Here is a 17,871-nt window from a genome sequence, read left to right as displayed (position 1 = left end):
GTCGCAACCCTAATTCATCATTCAAGCCTTAATTCATTTCCGGGTCACCCTTTTTGCCTCTTAATCATCCCCAAAACACATAATATATAATTTATGACATTTTTTTCTAATTTTCTTTTTCTGTTTTGTTTGAATTGCAGGATTATGTTTGGATGTATATGAGTTGATTAGTAAAGCTATCAACTATCTAGTTTACAATGTAAGTTATATACATATATACATATGGATTGCAATGAAGGGGACATAGTTGGTGGTTTCATGAGCCAAACACATTGTTAGGGGAGACAATATATGGTGCCCTGGTTCGAGCCAAAATACATTGTTGAGGGAATTGATGAACCCCCTAACTCTCAAAAGTTCTAACCTCACTTTAATATCAATTTTTTTGCTAAAAAAATATTTTTCATATCAAAATCCCCTCTAAACATAATGTTATTTGGTAGATAAGAGAGGACAAAGAGAAGCCCAAAGAATCTATGAGCCATAATTGATAAATCAAAGGCGTTTCTAGAAATTAGAAATTTGGGGGCGTGAACAATCTGGCCTACTGCTTTTCATGTTTGTTTAATGGGAAAAAGCTAGACATTTTGGCTATAATAAAAGTCCTCAATGTGTCTAAACCACGCCACTAATAGATATTCACAAGAAAGTGCTTTCACATCAATTTTGTTATGAAAGTACTTACTTATATGATGGATAGAGCTCTACAATGAAACAAATGTGGCCTTAGTGATCTTTTTTCCAATAAATAAAGATAAACTGCATTGGTAATTTTCATCCAACGAAGGAGTATCTAATAATTCCCTCACATTTACATGACTCAAATATTTTGCAAAATTTTTAGAATAATTTTGTATTGCTTGATATAATTGTACACTCAGGAACTGCATTGGTAACTTTTATACAACGAAGGAGTATCTAACGATTCCCTCACATTTACATGACTCAAATATTTTGCAAAATTTTTAGAATAATTTTGTATAGCTTGATATAATTGTACACTAAGTGCGTTTTGGATGTATTGGTTATCACGGTCAATTCATTGCTTCAATAAAGTTAATTCTAATAACAAGTTATTTGTTATTTGGTTATTTCCATCACAAAGTTATCTGAATTAAACTTATAGGCAGTTTTATATATAAGTTTATCTTTTTAAAGAGGTGTTTTTACTTTATTCAAAGTAATGTGCTAAACATTACATGTCCTTGACCAAAAATAGCTAGAATCACTGAAAACTTATTACTGTACATAATAGGGCAAGATTTCTAAACTTCCCCTAGTGTATCGTAGTTATACTTCCCCTTATCTAGATGTCATATCTGAACGAATGTCTGAGATGGATCCTATTACAATGCCACACTTCTATATTGTTTTGTTTTTATTTTTTTTTCGACATAACATTTTGACACCAAATTTTGGGCATCCACTCCTCTCTTAAACTTGCATTTGCAAAAAATATAAAAAATTCATTTCTAATATAATAAAATAACCAACATACCTCTGAAATGATAACACGTACCATATTGCATAGTCAAAATAAAATACTTCGAGGCTTCAGATCTAGATCCAACGGTCAATAACTTATTTGATCTAAATTGGACGGTTGAATGGAGAGGAAATATATAACTTATATACAATAGAAGAAACATAGAAACCATTCCTTATAATACAAGATATGTATCAAACAAATAATAAGATAACTTAGCCCATAATATATTAGTTTCATATAAGATAATATATAGTCATATATAAAATTAATTTTTATCCAAACAAGCCCCAAATTTGTTAGCTTATGAAAGATATACATTAGCAGTTAATTAAAAAGAAAAAAAAGATAGTGGATGGACGAGGACAAAACAAAGAACAAACTATGTATATGATATTTTAATCTTGCTATTTTGAGTTATCCTTCATGGGAGGGTCTATGCATCTGGAACGTTAGATCTTCTCTGGATGTTTGACCACAGCTATGGAACACATATCATACATATGTGAATAAATAAGGGAAATGTATCATGTATCCTTATATGCTCAAGTCTAACCTGTTTTTTTATTCGGATTCAAGATTTAAAACATATTCTAAGTCACTCTAAATGCATTTCATTTCCTTTTAAAATCAATGATTTTATAACTCACATTAGTTCAAGTTTGATGGTCTATGATGAAGAAAAATAAATGTTAAAAATAAATAAATTATGATAGATTATTTTTTAACGTTTCATTTTTTTAGTAGATTCGTGATTGCGGTGGTCAATATTTGTAGACACCCAATAGTGAAATTGGCAACTTTTCCTAAGTTCTTGAACCCTATGCATCAAAACAACCTAGTGAACCCTAGGTATCAAAATAGCCTAGTAAGCCCTAGGGATAAAAACAGCCTAGTAAACCCAAGTGATCACAACAACCTAGTAGATACTAAACACCTCTTTGGACTTAAAACCTAAAAGTTAAGCTCAGCCAATACTCAAAATAGTCATCTTAGATAGTCCTAAGCCTAATAAACATAGGAAACCAACCTAGACTCTGAACCAAAACCCTGAAACCTAGAACTGACACCCAAAAGTCCTAGCTCTCTAGACCTCTCAAATTTTATCCAAATTGGGCTAATTTTGGTAGGAGATCAAGAGCTTTCCAACGGTCCAAAAATTGCACGAATCAATAAATTAAAAGATATGTCTCAGACAAATTTGTTTAGTAAAAATTTCATCCAAGTCTAGACGATACGATTTGTATCGTCCAAGAAACTTTTCTAGACACCATGAATCGTGTTGTCCAGGAAAAAATGACCTTAAACGACGAGAATCATGTTGTCTATGTATATTGACCATTTCTTACTAAAACATTGAGATAAACATGATGTAATAGCATCCAAACCGTGTAGAAACTGTTTTGGAGCTCTATAAAGATACTTAAAATATGTCTTTTGAAGGGGATTAGATGTGAAAAGAGAAAAGCATATTCAAGAGAGAGAAAAAAACTCAGAAACCCTAGCCAACCCCAATTCCAGCTAGTTTAGGAAAACCTTAAACCCTACTCCCAAGCCTAAGCTTTCAACCCTAAAAACCTAGGAGCTTGAACTCTAACCCTAGATCTAGGTCATTGAACTTTGAAAAACCTAGCATTAACATTAATCTTTATTAGATAAATTTCAATCCATTTCTAAGGTGAAAAGGAAAAACAATGGTGTAAACAACCCGCAGTCTTGATACGGGTCCCATTTCCATGTTTTTAGACTTCCCAGGCCAATTGGGCCAGGCATGTATATTATTAGTTTTCCTGTTTGTTTCGATTTTTAGTTATTTTCAGATATGTTTGCATTAGTTTATAAATGTTTTTAGGATAGAAAATCAATTGATGCTGCCAACAATATGAGGAGGAAACCGATCTATCAATCATTTTTTTTTCTTGAGATTCTAATTCGACCAACACTGCACTCTCTACTAATTTTTATAGTTTAAATAGTTTGGAGTTCAAATAAGAGAATGTCACCTTAGGGAAAACTCTCTCGGATTTGGCTGTAGACAATATTATTGAACTGTAAAAGTTTGGATTTAAAATCTAGTCAAGATGAATTTTGGAACGAAGACCACATTACTTACAAAAAAGAGCATCTCATATTACTCTTTTTTACTACTCTTTTTTACTCATGATCTCTCTTTCTCTCTCTCTCTCTCTCTTATATACTCTAAATTCATCTATATAGGTTTTTTTTTTTTCTATTATTTTTTAATAAAATCTCATTATTTACAAAAATTATCAAGTTAATATAAAATTTTCAAAATAGGAGTTACCTTTAAAAAATAGATTTTTATCTCAAAACAATAAAATCTATTAAAAATTAAAAACAATTGGAAAATAAGAAGAATAAATTTTGGAAAATCAAACTGCATAATTACTACCTAGTGGCTTTAAAAAATGAAAAAATATATAATGAGGCCATTTATCTTTGGTAGAAGGTGATCACAATTAATTTTGACCATTGGATGTGAAAGTGGGTGACCACATTTATTCCATTGACCAAAATCAAATTTTTTTAAAAAAATTCTTGAACTTTGTGACACACGTAAGCTATCAGATTTCACATCGGATGGCTATAAGTAATTGTGATTTTTTTGTAACAAAGGTAAATAGTCTCATTGTATACGATCCCTTAAAAGCCCTATATCATTATTGAATGACTTAAAAATAAATTAAAATGTACATTAAATTTTGGGCGCAAGACTATTATACATTAGTGGAACTTTTTACTTTTAATTAAAATTAAAAAATTATGCTTTCTACCCTCCTGGAAATTTTTAGAGAGAGAGAAGAACTTTTCAAGAAAATAATTGTGCCCCAAGCTTCTCTTGTAGTGGTTTTATACTATTATATTATTATATATAATAATAATATAATAGTATAACATATACTTTCTTATATTGTTACATACAATATACACTTTGTTAATTCTATCTCACAATGAAATAATAATATCTCTTTCTTTTGGATTTAATATAATAATGTAATATATACTTTTCTATCTTATTACATGTAACATGCACTTCTCTATATTGTGAAATTATCCTCGAAAAAACAATATCCCTTTCTTAGTTTGGATTTTGTTTTCATGAATATCCCTACCATGTGCCACTAAAATGTTAGGTTTTGAAACTGAGAAAGAAAGTACACTATAATCCATATTACCACATGATATATGATCTTTATCGTTCAATCAATCCCTTTGATGGTGATGACGATGATATGGGAGTTTCACTCGTTCTTCATCACCGTCCAACTTATTTATCATATGGGAAGGACCCCTATGACTAAAATTCATTTGATCACATGATCATAGCGTACTTTCTACGGGGGGTATACTTGGTTAATTTCGGTTACTTCGAAGGGCATTTCAGTTATCTCGATAAAAGAACGCGACCTTACCAAGGGCCAATAAAAACGGGAGGGAAAAATCCGGAAAATTCAGATTTCAAAACTCCACTCCTCTCTCTCTCTAAACCCCAAGTCCTCTGCCTATCTCTAAACCGAATTCCCTACCCTGATCATATGTCCTAACCAGAAACCCCAAGATCTTAAAAAGATGCAAATGCAATTGAAGGATTTATGTCTGAACTGTGTAAATGAAGCAGAAATCCAAGAAAAAAGGGTGAATTCTGCAAAACATAAACTTTCGCAGTTGTTGGAATCGTGCAAAACCGCAGCTGATTCATCGGTTGAAACCCTAGGTATGCCTTTACTCCGTCCTTTTTTTTCCTCTTCTATGCTTTATACATGCCATGTGAATTTCTATTGTAAATTATTTCATATTTGGCATTTCTGATCTTTAATGACTCAACGGTGCTATTGATCGTGGTTAATGATTAGGGTTTGTAAAGGCTTGGATTTTTGTGTCTTGTTTAATTTTTATTGTGATTCTCGTTGTGGGATTCAATTGGGTACATTGGGATTAATCGTGGTTAATCTAGTTTTGGCTGGTTTCATTGTACTGTGATAACGCAAGGGAGTAGCTCTTCGACCCACCCATTTTGTTCTTTATGCAATATTGTCTTTGTTGCTTCCAGTCTAGGCAATGTAGAATTTGACGTTTCAAATTTTGTAATTTGAGTTTGTCCGTTGGTGACACTATTGAAAAGTCGAAATATTGTTCACTTTTTCCTTTTTAAATAAGTGGGGGTTGGAGGCTTTTATTCTTGTGTAGAGTTTGTTCTTTCTTTATTCATCGTCACTGTAGACGTTTTCCTTTTGTTGTGAAATTGTCTCAGTTCAATGTGAATTTGTCTCCGTTCCATTGGATATTTTTGAATTTCCCAAAACCACCATTAGATGTGGCCTTAATGCTCTTGATTGCCAAAATTATCGGGAGCTGGAAATTAATTGAATGTTGTTTATCGATGTTATTTCAATGAAAAATAAAAAAGATCTACGAAAGATTTGTGTCGGATTTATGACTAGAAATTATGGCATAGGTTTACGTAGGAATATTCGCCTATTGAATGTTATCTGGGCCAATTTTGAAGCATTTTAAAGTTAAAAGATGGACTAAAGTCTTTGCTCTTGTACTCAGACAATTTTGAATATTAGTATAATGTTTGTAAGAGATGTTTTGAACATTTCTAGAAAACATTGAGGTGTTTGAGTTGAATTTATTTTTCTTATTATGTCTAGCTCTTATGATGTAACTTGATTTTGTTTTTACAGTAAAAATTGGGAAGCTTAAAGAGCGCCTGAGAGAGTTGGAAGATGGTTTGGATTTGGCTGAAGCAAGTAAGATGGTGGTTTGATATGTTTTTTCTATTCTTGTTTCATTTAATTCTCACATACAGTCATACTGCCTTATTTAATTATTTTATGCACCTCTTATCTTTTTTTTAATCTCATTGGGACTTTATTATACGTTTTAATTAGGCATGATATTTCTCCTCATAGCAAATGTTAAATTTTTCTGCTTTTTATTATTGCTTCACAACTTGACTTTTTTTCTTGGTAAATAATAACGAGGCAAATAATAAAGTTCGATTGTTACAATCCATAAAGACTTTTCTGTTTTAACCATTTTATTTTGGTATGTGGATATGCCCTTTTTCTGGATCAGAAATTCCTCTAGTAGTGGATTGATCTTTTAGTTCATGCATGAGATGAGAATGGGTTGTACATGGATAATGAATTATTGTGGAGGCTCATATACATGTCATGCTTTTAGTGCTTGACAAGCGTCTCTTTCCCAATTTTAGCATGGAAAGATTGGTTGTCTTTTTCCTTTATTATTGAATAGTATGGGACTGTTCCTTTTTAGATGTCGATCTTGCTAGGTGGGATGTAAAGAAAAATTTGGTATCTTTAATCTACATTTTCATCATATTAGTTGGATTAAAATACGGAAAAAGAATGCTGATAGTACCTGAAATTAAATCTAGATAGGTTGCATTAAGATGCTTTTAAAAAATTAAAGACAATGTCCCTAGGATTTGGAGTTCTGTTTGGTTGATTTTTTGGGAGTTCACTTTTGTTAATAACTTCTTATTAAAAAAGTTCATCCAGGGGAGTGTCACACATACATGGCAACAATATATGCCGTACTCTTATTACTTTGCAAAATATCTTTGAGTTTTGGATGACTACGGAGTCCCTTCTAATTGATCTGTTGACATCTGAAGACTTGCTATAAATGATACTTCATTGAGCAACACGGTGCATTGATATTGTTGTCCCAATCGATGCAGTGTTTGTCTCAACCCATATTGAATTTGCAGCTCCTACTGGTCCCAGATCGACACTTCAATTCTTCTTCTCCCATTTAATGAATTGCACTCCCAAGATTGGCTAGGCTGATGTTATCCTTAGCACATTTATTATGTTGATCTGGATGGCAGCTAGAGGAGGGGCGTCTGGATTGTTTGTGATCTCAACCAGAATATCGTCAATCCTCGCCAATGAGCCTTGGAATTTTGTTGCTTTCAGATCCATAGTCACTTTGCAAAGTACATTTCACGACAACCTTCTCCATTGATGATCGCTGTCCATTCACATTCCAAATCATCTTCTAGGATCACACTCTGTTCTGTCCCGCTAATGAATAAAAGCATAGTATCTATACTATCAATCCCATCCTTTATACTTTTGCTATCTCTTTCACTGATGTCTTGCTCCTCTAATATTCATGCTTCTAGATTTTGATCTTTCATATGCTGTAAGCTTTAAATATTTTATATACAAAATAGAAAGTCTTAATTATCAAAGAATCAATGAAGAACTCACTTTATCTTTCTTAGGTGCAAGAAGTATATCTTAAGTAATTGTATTTGATAATGGTTTTAAAATCTGGATTGAAGATTGAAACTGAGAAGGTACTGCTTTTGTCGTATCCTGTTGATCACTTGTTCAACTAATTAAACCAGTTGAACAAAAATTAAACTGATATTGACCACTTCAGCCTGGTTCTCATCCGTTCAAATAGTTATCAAAAAATGAGTTCTTAATGCTGAATAAATCTATTCCTAGCACGATTTTTGGTACAATTAATTGAACAAGCGGGTATGGTTGTTTATGCAATACCTGAATGATTTCACAAACCAGAAACATAATAAGTGTGGGGTTGTCATTTTTCTTTTGTATTGATTTATTTAGAGCAGTGGTTTAAAAAATGGATCGGTGCCTTGGATCGGACACCACCAAAACCCATCCGGATCGGTGAATCAGTGTTTCGGATCAAGAATCGGCCGAATCGGTCGATTCAGCCTTAAAAAAATTCAAAACAATTATTAAAAATCATTATAAATGTTGTTTTTTAGGAATCCAATAAGAAATGAGGGTACTACTTTTATTTTTTTGCATCAATATGTGAATATTGAGTTGTTCATTCCATGTATGAAGATTCTCATCAAACATTTATTAAAACCTAACTAAATACAATATTATACATTGACATTAGAATTATTTGGTTTGTATTTTATTATTTTATCATCATTTTACTATACAAATAAGAATAAATTTGAAATTTGTCTTATAAAATCATCTAATTTAAAAATCTAATTTACAACTATAACAAAAAATAATACATTGCATAATTTATAATGTAAATAAATTAATAAATAAAATAAAATATTTGATTATTATTGTAATTTGTATAATTATTAATTACAATGTTATAATAAACATGATTTAGAAAACAAGGTATGACTCTCATAATTTTTTTTTTTTTTAATTAACTACTTAGAAACTCAAAATCCTTTTTTTATTTATTTTTTATTTTTATAAATATTGATAGATTGTAAAGTAGAACACAATATTTTAGATCCTTTTTTATTGTTCAAAAAGAAAATATTTGAGATCCAAAAATACTCCATAAGTAAGCTTTTTCACCTAAGGGATTAAATGTACATTGTGATCCTGCAAGTACACGCACTCTTTTTCAGCACTTGTTGTGCGTTTTTGCCCTTTAATATGCCACCTAAGTTAGTATGTTAGTTTTCCTCTTTAAAGAAGCAAAACAATCGCACATCGAAGATATAGGATTGCGCAAGTACATATAAATAAAACCCATTGAGAACTTGGGATGCACGTGCATGTGGTGGAGGTACGTGCATGAGTTGGCGGGTGGCACCGGCAGGAGGCACGCGCATGAGCTAGCGTCTGGTGGGTTTTCGTGCCTTTTTGCGTTGACACATGGCGGAAAATTGGAAAATTGCATGGACACGTGGCATACATGATGCCATGGCACGATTCGTGATGTCATCAAGCGAGAAAAACGGGATGGTGATGTCATCAAAAGAGAAAAACGGCCGCATTCGGTTTTGTTTGTGGATTTAGAATGGTGTCATCGATACCCGATCTGGATCGCTCGATTCTGGATTGGATCGGCAATTTTTAAACCATTGATTTAGAGTCTAGACTCTACTTGTTCGGGATTGAAATGGGATTAAGTGTTTTTATATCTTGTATTTGTGTCTCTCCATCCTATTTTGCTTGAGTGTATATGTACAGGCTTAACATTAATGGAGATAGCATCACTAATGACATAAGCATTGACATGCAACTCTATCCACATGAGCTTGTTTTGACAATATCAATTTGTAAAATGCATTCCATGTTTTACTTGGTCAACTGTCTAGAAGCAAGGGGATTGTAACTATCTTGCATCACTCACACTCTTGATTTTGTTGGAGTTTTCATTGCCGTGGTGGTCAATGTTCGCATCTTGTTGATTGGTGTTCCCGCCTCCTATATATGATAGTTGCTTCTAATTTTCTACGTCTCAACTGTATCATGGTGTGTGTGTTTGTGTGGGATGTAGGGGGGGAAGGGAGCATGCATTTCTTTGTTCTTGCACTTGGTTTTTTTCCGCACTTGTAATGTATATGCTTATTATGTAGCTATCCTTGCAATCTATCATTTCTTCCAATGCAACCACTTTTTATATTTGTTCTTCCTTTGTGGCATTTGGAGAGAACCTATTCACTTTTTAATGGATATGTATTATTTGTTCTTTACTCTCTTGCTATTTTTAATTGAACTTTAAAGAATATTTTTGCTATTAAAATTATACATATCTTTTACATGCAATTGCATCATTATGCCAAGTGGATATCTAAATGTATTCTAATTTTTTCATACAGAGAAGGCCAACAGAAATTCCCAGTGTGAGTCTATTACTGAATCGATTTCTGCTGCCAAAGCTAGAAATGAAGAGCTAAAAAACATCATACAAAATCAAAGGGCAAAGAAAGATGAGTATGCCACAATAATATCTCGAGTTTTACTTGGTATGTGTACTTTTACATTTGCTGTAAACCATTGCATTTTCATCCTTATTTTTCATTTCATATAATTGGTTAAAAACTTAAAATATGATCTACTTTTTTATGGAGATGATATCTCGTTTAATCCATGATAAAAACACTTCTTGTTTATTGATTATTTTGTTATATCTTTAGCATTGTGTGTCCAAAATATGTATTGGATTTTGGTTTCTTCTAGCTGGTCTTCTTTTTTTTGCCCATGTGCTTGTAATCAATAGCCAATAAGCTTTAAATTCTTATCTTTTTATCGTTTCTCAGTCATGATCATTGTTAATTTTTCTTGACAAAAGCTTCGGAGACACTTGAGGAAATGAATGATCAGAATATCAGTTACAGGAAAGGGCAAGAAGGGGCAGTCCAATGGTACAATAGGTTCCTTGGATTTCGAATTGAAGCGGGCCATGGTAACCGAGGAGATTGCTATGAATTTATACATTTTTGCATTCAATATATCTTCTGTCCTTTGACCGCTATCTTTATCATAGGAATTAAGTTCATATTTAATAAAGTTGATCCGAGGAATCCAGAGAAAGAGTTTTCTTTCACTGTTCGTCACTGGCAAGATAAATACTATTGTAAGTTTTTATTTCTTTGTTGCTTTTTGATTAGTTTTCCCTATAATATTAGGTCCCTTTGACACACTTACAATGCTTTCATATTTGCCACTCTTTGGTTTTACACTGCCTGCAAGGCAGGTCTATTTCTTTCCTTATCTTGTTTAGGTACATCATTGCTAGTACTTTCCTTTACTGACTATATTATTTCTTAATTTGTTTTCTCATATTTTAGTGCAAGATTGTGATCCAAATTTAGAAGGCACAGACGACTTACTCCGTGAGCTGAATCAAACTAATTGTCTTTTCAAGTTTGTGAGAGTGATGAGAGAAAAGTTTCGGATGGCTGCATTGCTTGGTACTATCTTCAACCTAAATTTTTTTGTGCTTATTTCTTTGCATGAGCATGTTGATGTGTTATTCCTTTTGCTTCACCATGAATTTCCTTGTGATGTCATGCCTTTGCAGTATTTGTTGTGCAGTAAACAATGGCCTTCTTTATTTTATAGACCAATGATAGCTTATTTACAAATAAATGGAATGAAGTTTTGGTCAAATTGACTTAAATCCTTTGTGGAACACTGGGACTAATGTTTGGCTCTATAATCCGAGCACTTGTTTATCTTTTATGGTCTGTTATTTTCTTCATACAGAATTTTAAGTTATGTATGACCCAATTACTTATTTTCTAGAAGAAAAGCTCGGAACAGCTAACCTCCAACTTCCTTAACTATCTTATTTTTGCCTTATTTTATCTTTTCACACTGTCTTTTTGTATATAAAGCTTTCATGAAAGCTGAAGTTGTTTACATCTGCACCTAAAAGGCTAAACCTACGTGATGAGTTAGTGTTTGACTGTATAGTTTTTAGGCAGCTATGGTTTTTTTTTCCAATGTTCGATGAATTTTGATGGAGTGATAACTCAGGCATAAGTGTTCTGAGTTGCTTCTTTATTTCTATACTATTAGTTGTTGACATTGGTTTCTTAGTATCTTGATGGAATGATCTGGTATTAATTGCTGATTCTAATAGTGGACATTGTCCTTGATAAAGGATGGTAAATCTCCTGCAGTAAAAGTATCGATAAATGTTGCATGTTAACCTTTTTCAGGATACCTAAGGCTCCAATCATTCATCATCCTTTAAAAAGAATGGTAAATTTCCTGCAGTAAAAGTATTGATAATGTTGCATGTTAACCTTTTTAAGGATTCCAATGGCTCCAAGCATTTAAAATGCTAATTTTTTATGCATTAACATGTCTAACTATTTCATATTATTAGCTATCTGTTTTTGTTCTTGAGGAAACACCAATTGATTAGTAATAACTAATAATAATTCTTTAATTGATTAGTAATAACTAATAATAATTCTTTAAGTTGAACTCAGGAAGAAACTATCACGTGAATTTGCACATTCCTTGTAAATATACAATAATTTCCAAATCACCTTTTTTGAGGTGAAGAGCACAGGGTGTATAAGAATTTAAGCTCCTCAATATACTGCGATAAAGAAAAGGTGAACTGTAGGGGTGTCAATGAGCTAAATTTGGACATGTCCAAGCTTGCCTTGCATGGTTAGAGGATGAGTTTGAGCTTGACTCAAACTTGAAACATCCATCTTGAGCTTGGCTTGATTAAGTGGAGGTAAGCTTGAGATTGGCTTGGTTTGAGGTCTTTACTTGGCGAGCCCTTTAAGAAGCCGAGTCAAGCCATAAACATTCTTATAGTTGAGAAGCTATAGTCAATGTATAAACATGCCAAGCATAAGCCATGCCTCTAGATTAAATGTGATTTTCAAATACACATTGTAGATTTTAATGAATATAGCTTGGCTTGACATGTCAAGCTGCAAAATATTGCTCAAGCTTGGCTCACTACAAGCCGAACCAACTTGGAGCTAGTTGGCTTGCTGACAACCCTTGTGTAATGAGGGCTAAAGCCTTTTTTCTGGGTCTATTTTAAGGGGACTTAATAAAGAGTGTATCTCAAAGAACGAAATCTTTCTAGAAACATTGCAATTTGCATGAATAGAACAATGATTTCTTACTAATCAATCATAGTGGTGGACTGCGTTCTTGTTCCCATATTACCTATAACTGAATAAATTTATTTTAATAAGGCTACAACATGTGAAGTGCATAAAAAGTAACAAAATGGTCAAACTCCCCTTATCATGTTCATGCTTGTAAATGTATTGCATCTAATGTTCATCTTCCCCTTAAACTCAACATGGAAAATAAGTTTGAAAGGGAAACTTTGTTATATAAGAATTTATGATAATCTTGATTCATAAGCCTTAGTGAAATAAAATAATCGTTTCTTGTTCAATAGAAATGTGGAAGACCCTTCTCCTTAGTTTGCTTTTTCCAAATAAACGATGATCTTTGTATATTTGTAGAATTATATATATAATGTTGGAAGTTACTAGTAGGTCTTTCCAAAAGAATTAGAAAGGGAGAAGATATTTGAACTAAAATCTTGGAGACAAGAATGAAGGAAAATTTTCTCGTTGGAAGTAGTTGTTGGAAACTGAGGCTATCTCGATTACCCCTTGTTGCGGTGAACCCCCATTACAACAAATCTAACACCTCGCAATTTAATTCCAATAAATCCAATACCCAAGAATCGATTATATGGTGTAGTAAGTTTGGTAAAAATATAATGAAATCAAGAAAAAGTAAAAAAGGACCTTTAATGGCACAACCATACACTACAAACCATAATCAAAGCACTATAAACATAATATACATGGTTCACCCAAAATCGGGCTACATCTACAGGCAACTGGCAAGGAAATGATTCACTATCAATGGAAGAATTACAAGTTTGGGATATAATAGAGGTTACCTTATACAATGTTAAGAAAATCTCTAATTGATATTCCCACCACAATAATACCATCGATCGACTCCCTTCTTTGTTACCGTTGCCCAACGCCATCGCTGCGAAGAAACACCGATGAAATCCGACCCAATACAAGGCCACTATGAAGCTAGGGTTTGCCAAAACCCTCAATCTCTATTCTTTACCAAAACTTCTTTTTTTCTTCTCACTAAGAGCTCCCACACAAAAACTCCCATTTCTCTCTCTACACAATAACTTTTATGGGCATCCATAAAAGTCATTTCTTGTGATAAAAATAGCCCTTGGCTTTGAGGGAAATACCATAGGTCAATAGGAGGTGATTTTTGCATCACCTCTCCAATAGTCTCCATCTTGATGCAAAATCACATCCTTACCTTGCCAACCATATCCAGTTATTTTTTTCTTGAGGAACCCAGAGAACTTAGCCAGTGTCGCAATCTCTCTAGTCTAATAACCTCTGTGAGAATGCTTTGCTCATCTTCCTTCATGCTTGTTCTTCTTATGCAAGCTCCACCTTCTTCAACACTCTCATTCTTGAGTTCTTGAGGCCATCTTTCCTTCTCACTTGCTTTAAGTGAATCATTTTTTATATACCTACAAGCACAACTGGTGCTTGATCTTATGTCTCCGAGATCCCTTGCATAAATCTCTCCCATGAAGCCTTGTTTATGTTCATAGTCTTGGTAATGCTTGCTCATACTTCTCAAATTTTGAAGTACCTATTTCACTTCATTCCAACGATTTCTTCCTAGGTTAAACACAAGCCAATCAAGGATGCAATAAACAAGTGTAATGACGAATTTTATACTAATCATGACAATATCAAAATTAACACTAGAGTAGCAGGTAGTGTTTGCAAAATCAAACTGGAACGGTTAACTGGGCATAGGCCCGGATGCGGTTTAACTGGCCTAACTAGTAAACCGGTCGATTCAACCGTTCTTATCGGGCAATTCTCAGGCAGTCAAAAAAATGTTGAAAAAATATGAAAACGCTACAATTTTTTTTTTACTAAAATATGAAAGGCATATAAAGAATGATTAAAACAAAACACATTCAAATGAAGTTGAAAATTAATAAAAAATTAGATTTTAACCAATCGATTATTGACTTAAAGTGAATATTAATGACAAAAACGAAATTTAATCTTTACCATAATGTTAAAAAAATGCTTTACAAACCAAATTCCTTATTTTTTGAAATTTATATATATTTTTTTGAAATTTTTTTTTAAAGACCGGTCGATCACCAAAACCGCCCAAAACCGGAACCAGCCCGTCTAACCGGGCTGTTAGCGGTTAGATCGCCTGGTTTTTCTAACAATGGTAACATGCAATGCTTTCATCACATCGACATTTCCTTCTTTAAATTTTGAGCATTGGCTCGAAGGAATTTCATAAAGTGTTTCAATTTCTCCACCTTGTTGAATATCCTTATTAAGACATTGCTTTCTGTCACTATGATCTTCAATTGCCAAACTATGTGGCCTTGTCGAGCTTCTTCTTCAATAACCAAATTTACCTTTTCATTTACAATTGTGCGTCCCAAATCCTTATAATTTGTACAAGTTTCCTTCCTGGACTCCCTTCATCTAATTAGAGTCCCCTTTGAAACTTTGAGCACTCCACCTTGCCCGTTAAATTTGTAGTTTTCCGTATCTAGAGAAGAAAATGAAATCGTGCTCTTCTTTAAATCTGGCACGTGTTTCACGTTTTCAAGTATTCAAACCATCCCATTATACATCCTTATGCAAACCGAGCCGATTCCAATTGTTTTACTCGTTTAATTATTTCCCATTGATGCCAAACCACCCTCACATGGCTCATATGCATCAAACCATGATCGATGTTGGCACATATGATGTGTGGTTCCGCTATGAAGTATCCAACTTTGATAGTACATGGGATTACATCCCATCATTAACACCTATTCTTTAATGTAACTGGATATTGATTCTTCGACTTGGTGAGCCTCATCCTTGGTCTCACCTTGCCATTCTTTCCGAACCGGAACCCTTTAAGGTATTTTGCCCTTTTCTTTGCTAACAATTTTTCTTTATGTGGATAGGCTTTCCACAAAACCAACAACCTTTGTCATAAGACCCCCTCGATTTTGATCGGCTACTTGAGGAATCTCTTGACGAATTAACCCATTGCCAAAAGTACATCCATTCTTGAGCCCATCGAATCATCCATCGATACCTTCTTTTGAAGTTCATTGGCAAGTAGAGCACGACAAACCAAATCCAATTTGAGGGATTCTTCATTGTTACAACTTAAGGTAGTAACAAGATTGACTCCGGCAACTAACAGAGCAACATCACCGCCTTATCTTCCTCATCCATCATTACCTTGATACTCTCGAGTTGACAAATTATGTTGTTGAACTCATTCAAGTGCTTCGACACTTTCATACCATCTCTCATCCTCAAAGAATACAATTTTTTTTTTTTAAAATTCAATTTGTGAGGGAGTTAGTTTGATACGAGCTTTCTAGCTTTCCTCATAAATCCGCTGCAGTCTTTTCACTTGCTATGTTAAATAGTATTTCATTCGCTAAACACAAGAGAATTGTGGTGAGGGCTTTCCAATCCAATTCTTCCCAATCATTATTCTTCATATTTTCGGTTTCTTAGATTTTTCTTGTAATGCTTTATTAAAAACTTTGTTGTGCCGATATATCATGAACTTTTATTTTCCAAAGTTCAAAATCATTTTTCCATCAAATTTCTCTACTTCAAATTTATAACTGGCCATTTCCCAAATTACTACACACTTCTCTTGAGCTCTGATAGCACTTGTTGGGAACCAAGTCTATCTCGATTACCCCTTGTTGCGGTGAACCCCCACTACAACAAATCTAACACCTTGTACCCAACTTGTTAATTACTAGTAAGTTAATTTCAAGAAATTCAACACCCAAGAGTCGACTATATGGTGTAGTAAATTTGGTAAAAATATGATGAAATCAAGAGAGTGAAATAAGAACTCTAATGGCACAACCAAACACTACAAACCATAATCAAAGCACTGGTTGACCCAATAATTTATTAGGGAGCACAATTGTAAACGGAAGGCTACATATTTACAGGGCAAGGGGGAGTGCTCAAAGTTTCAAGAGGGGTTCTAGTTATGATGAAGGGAGTTTGGGAAAAAACTAGTATAAATTATTGGGGAGCACAATTGTAAATGAAAAGATAAATTTGGTTGTAGAAGAAGAAGCTTGGCAAAAGGCACATGGTTTTGGCATTTGAAGATCTTAGTGACACAAAGCAAGGCCTTGATAAGGATATTCGGCAAGGTGGAGAAATTGAAGATTTGGGACTTTCACAAGTGGATGTGAAGCAAAAACACCTTATGAAATTCTTTTGAGTTACTGCTCAAAATTTGATGAAGGAAATACCGATGTGATTGCATGCTACTCTAATGTTAATTTTGATCATTGGCACGATTAGTACAAAATTTGTCATTTCACTTGTTTATTGCTTTCTTGATTGGATTGTGTTTAGCCTAGAAGAAATGGTTGGAATGAAGTGAAATGGGTACTTCAAAATTTGAGAAGTATGGGCAAGCATTGCCAAGGCTATGAACATAAATGAGGCTACATGAGAGAGACTTATGCAAGGGATCTTGGAGACATAAGATCAAGCACTTGTTGTGCATGTAGATGTATAGAAAATGATTCACCTAAAGCATGTGAGAAGGAAAGATGGCCTCAAGAACTCAAGGATGAGTGTTGAAGGTAAGGTTGCATGAGAAGCACAAGCATGAAGGAAGATGAGCATGACATGCTCATAGAGGTTATTGGACTAGAGAGCTTGCGGTATTGGCTAAGTTCTCTAGGTTCTTCAAGAAAGAAATAACTGGATATGGTTGACAAGGTAAGGATGTGATTTTGTATCAAGGTGGATATTATTGGGAAGGTGATGTAAAAATCACCTCCCATTGACCTATACCATCTCCCTCACAAGAAATATGACTTTTATGGATGCCCATAAAATCATTGTGTAGAGAGAGATGGGAATTTTTTTTGTGGTAGCCCTTCACGAGGAGAACAATAATTACCAACCTGATGCAAGATTGAAGGAGGGTCTCTTTCTTCTTTCTTCTAAATGAAAATCTTTGATGGGTGTAAGAGTTTGAGTTGGTAAGATGGTTTCT

At 33.6% G+C, this 17,871-nt stretch overlaps 1 protein-coding gene across 2 annotated transcripts in view; it reads left to right on the top strand.

Moving 5' to 3' along the window:
* The first annotated feature begins 4,961 nt into the window (after nucleotides 1-4,961).
* The window catches only part of LOC18430772 (kinetochore protein), a 41,319-nt gene continuing 28,409 nt past the window's right edge, over nucleotides 4,962-17,871 (top strand). For both annotated transcript variants that reach the window (XM_006840915.4, XM_011623775.3), the window contains exons 1-6: nucleotides 4,962-5,222; nucleotides 6,196-6,261; nucleotides 10,110-10,256; nucleotides 10,583-10,696; nucleotides 10,778-10,867; nucleotides 11,082-11,204. In XM_006840915.4, coding sequence (XP_006840978.1) covers nucleotides 5,078-5,222; nucleotides 6,196-6,261; nucleotides 10,110-10,256; nucleotides 10,583-10,696; nucleotides 10,778-10,867; nucleotides 11,082-11,204 — 685 coding nt within the window. In that variant the 5' untranslated portion in view covers nucleotides 4,962-5,077. The remainder of the gene's footprint in view (nucleotides 5,223-6,195; nucleotides 6,262-10,109; nucleotides 10,257-10,582; nucleotides 10,697-10,777; nucleotides 10,868-11,081; nucleotides 11,205-17,871) is intronic.

This window comes from Amborella trichopoda, chromosome 3 (genome assembly GCF_054954075.1).
Source record: "Amborella trichopoda isolate Santa Cruz 75 chromosome 3, AtrichopodaSantaCruz75HAP2 v2.0, whole genome shotgun sequence".
Classification (NCBI taxonomy): Eukaryota; Viridiplantae; Streptophyta; class Magnoliopsida; order Amborellales; family Amborellaceae; genus Amborella; species Amborella trichopoda.
This window is presented reverse-complemented; position numbering and strand designations above follow the sequence as displayed.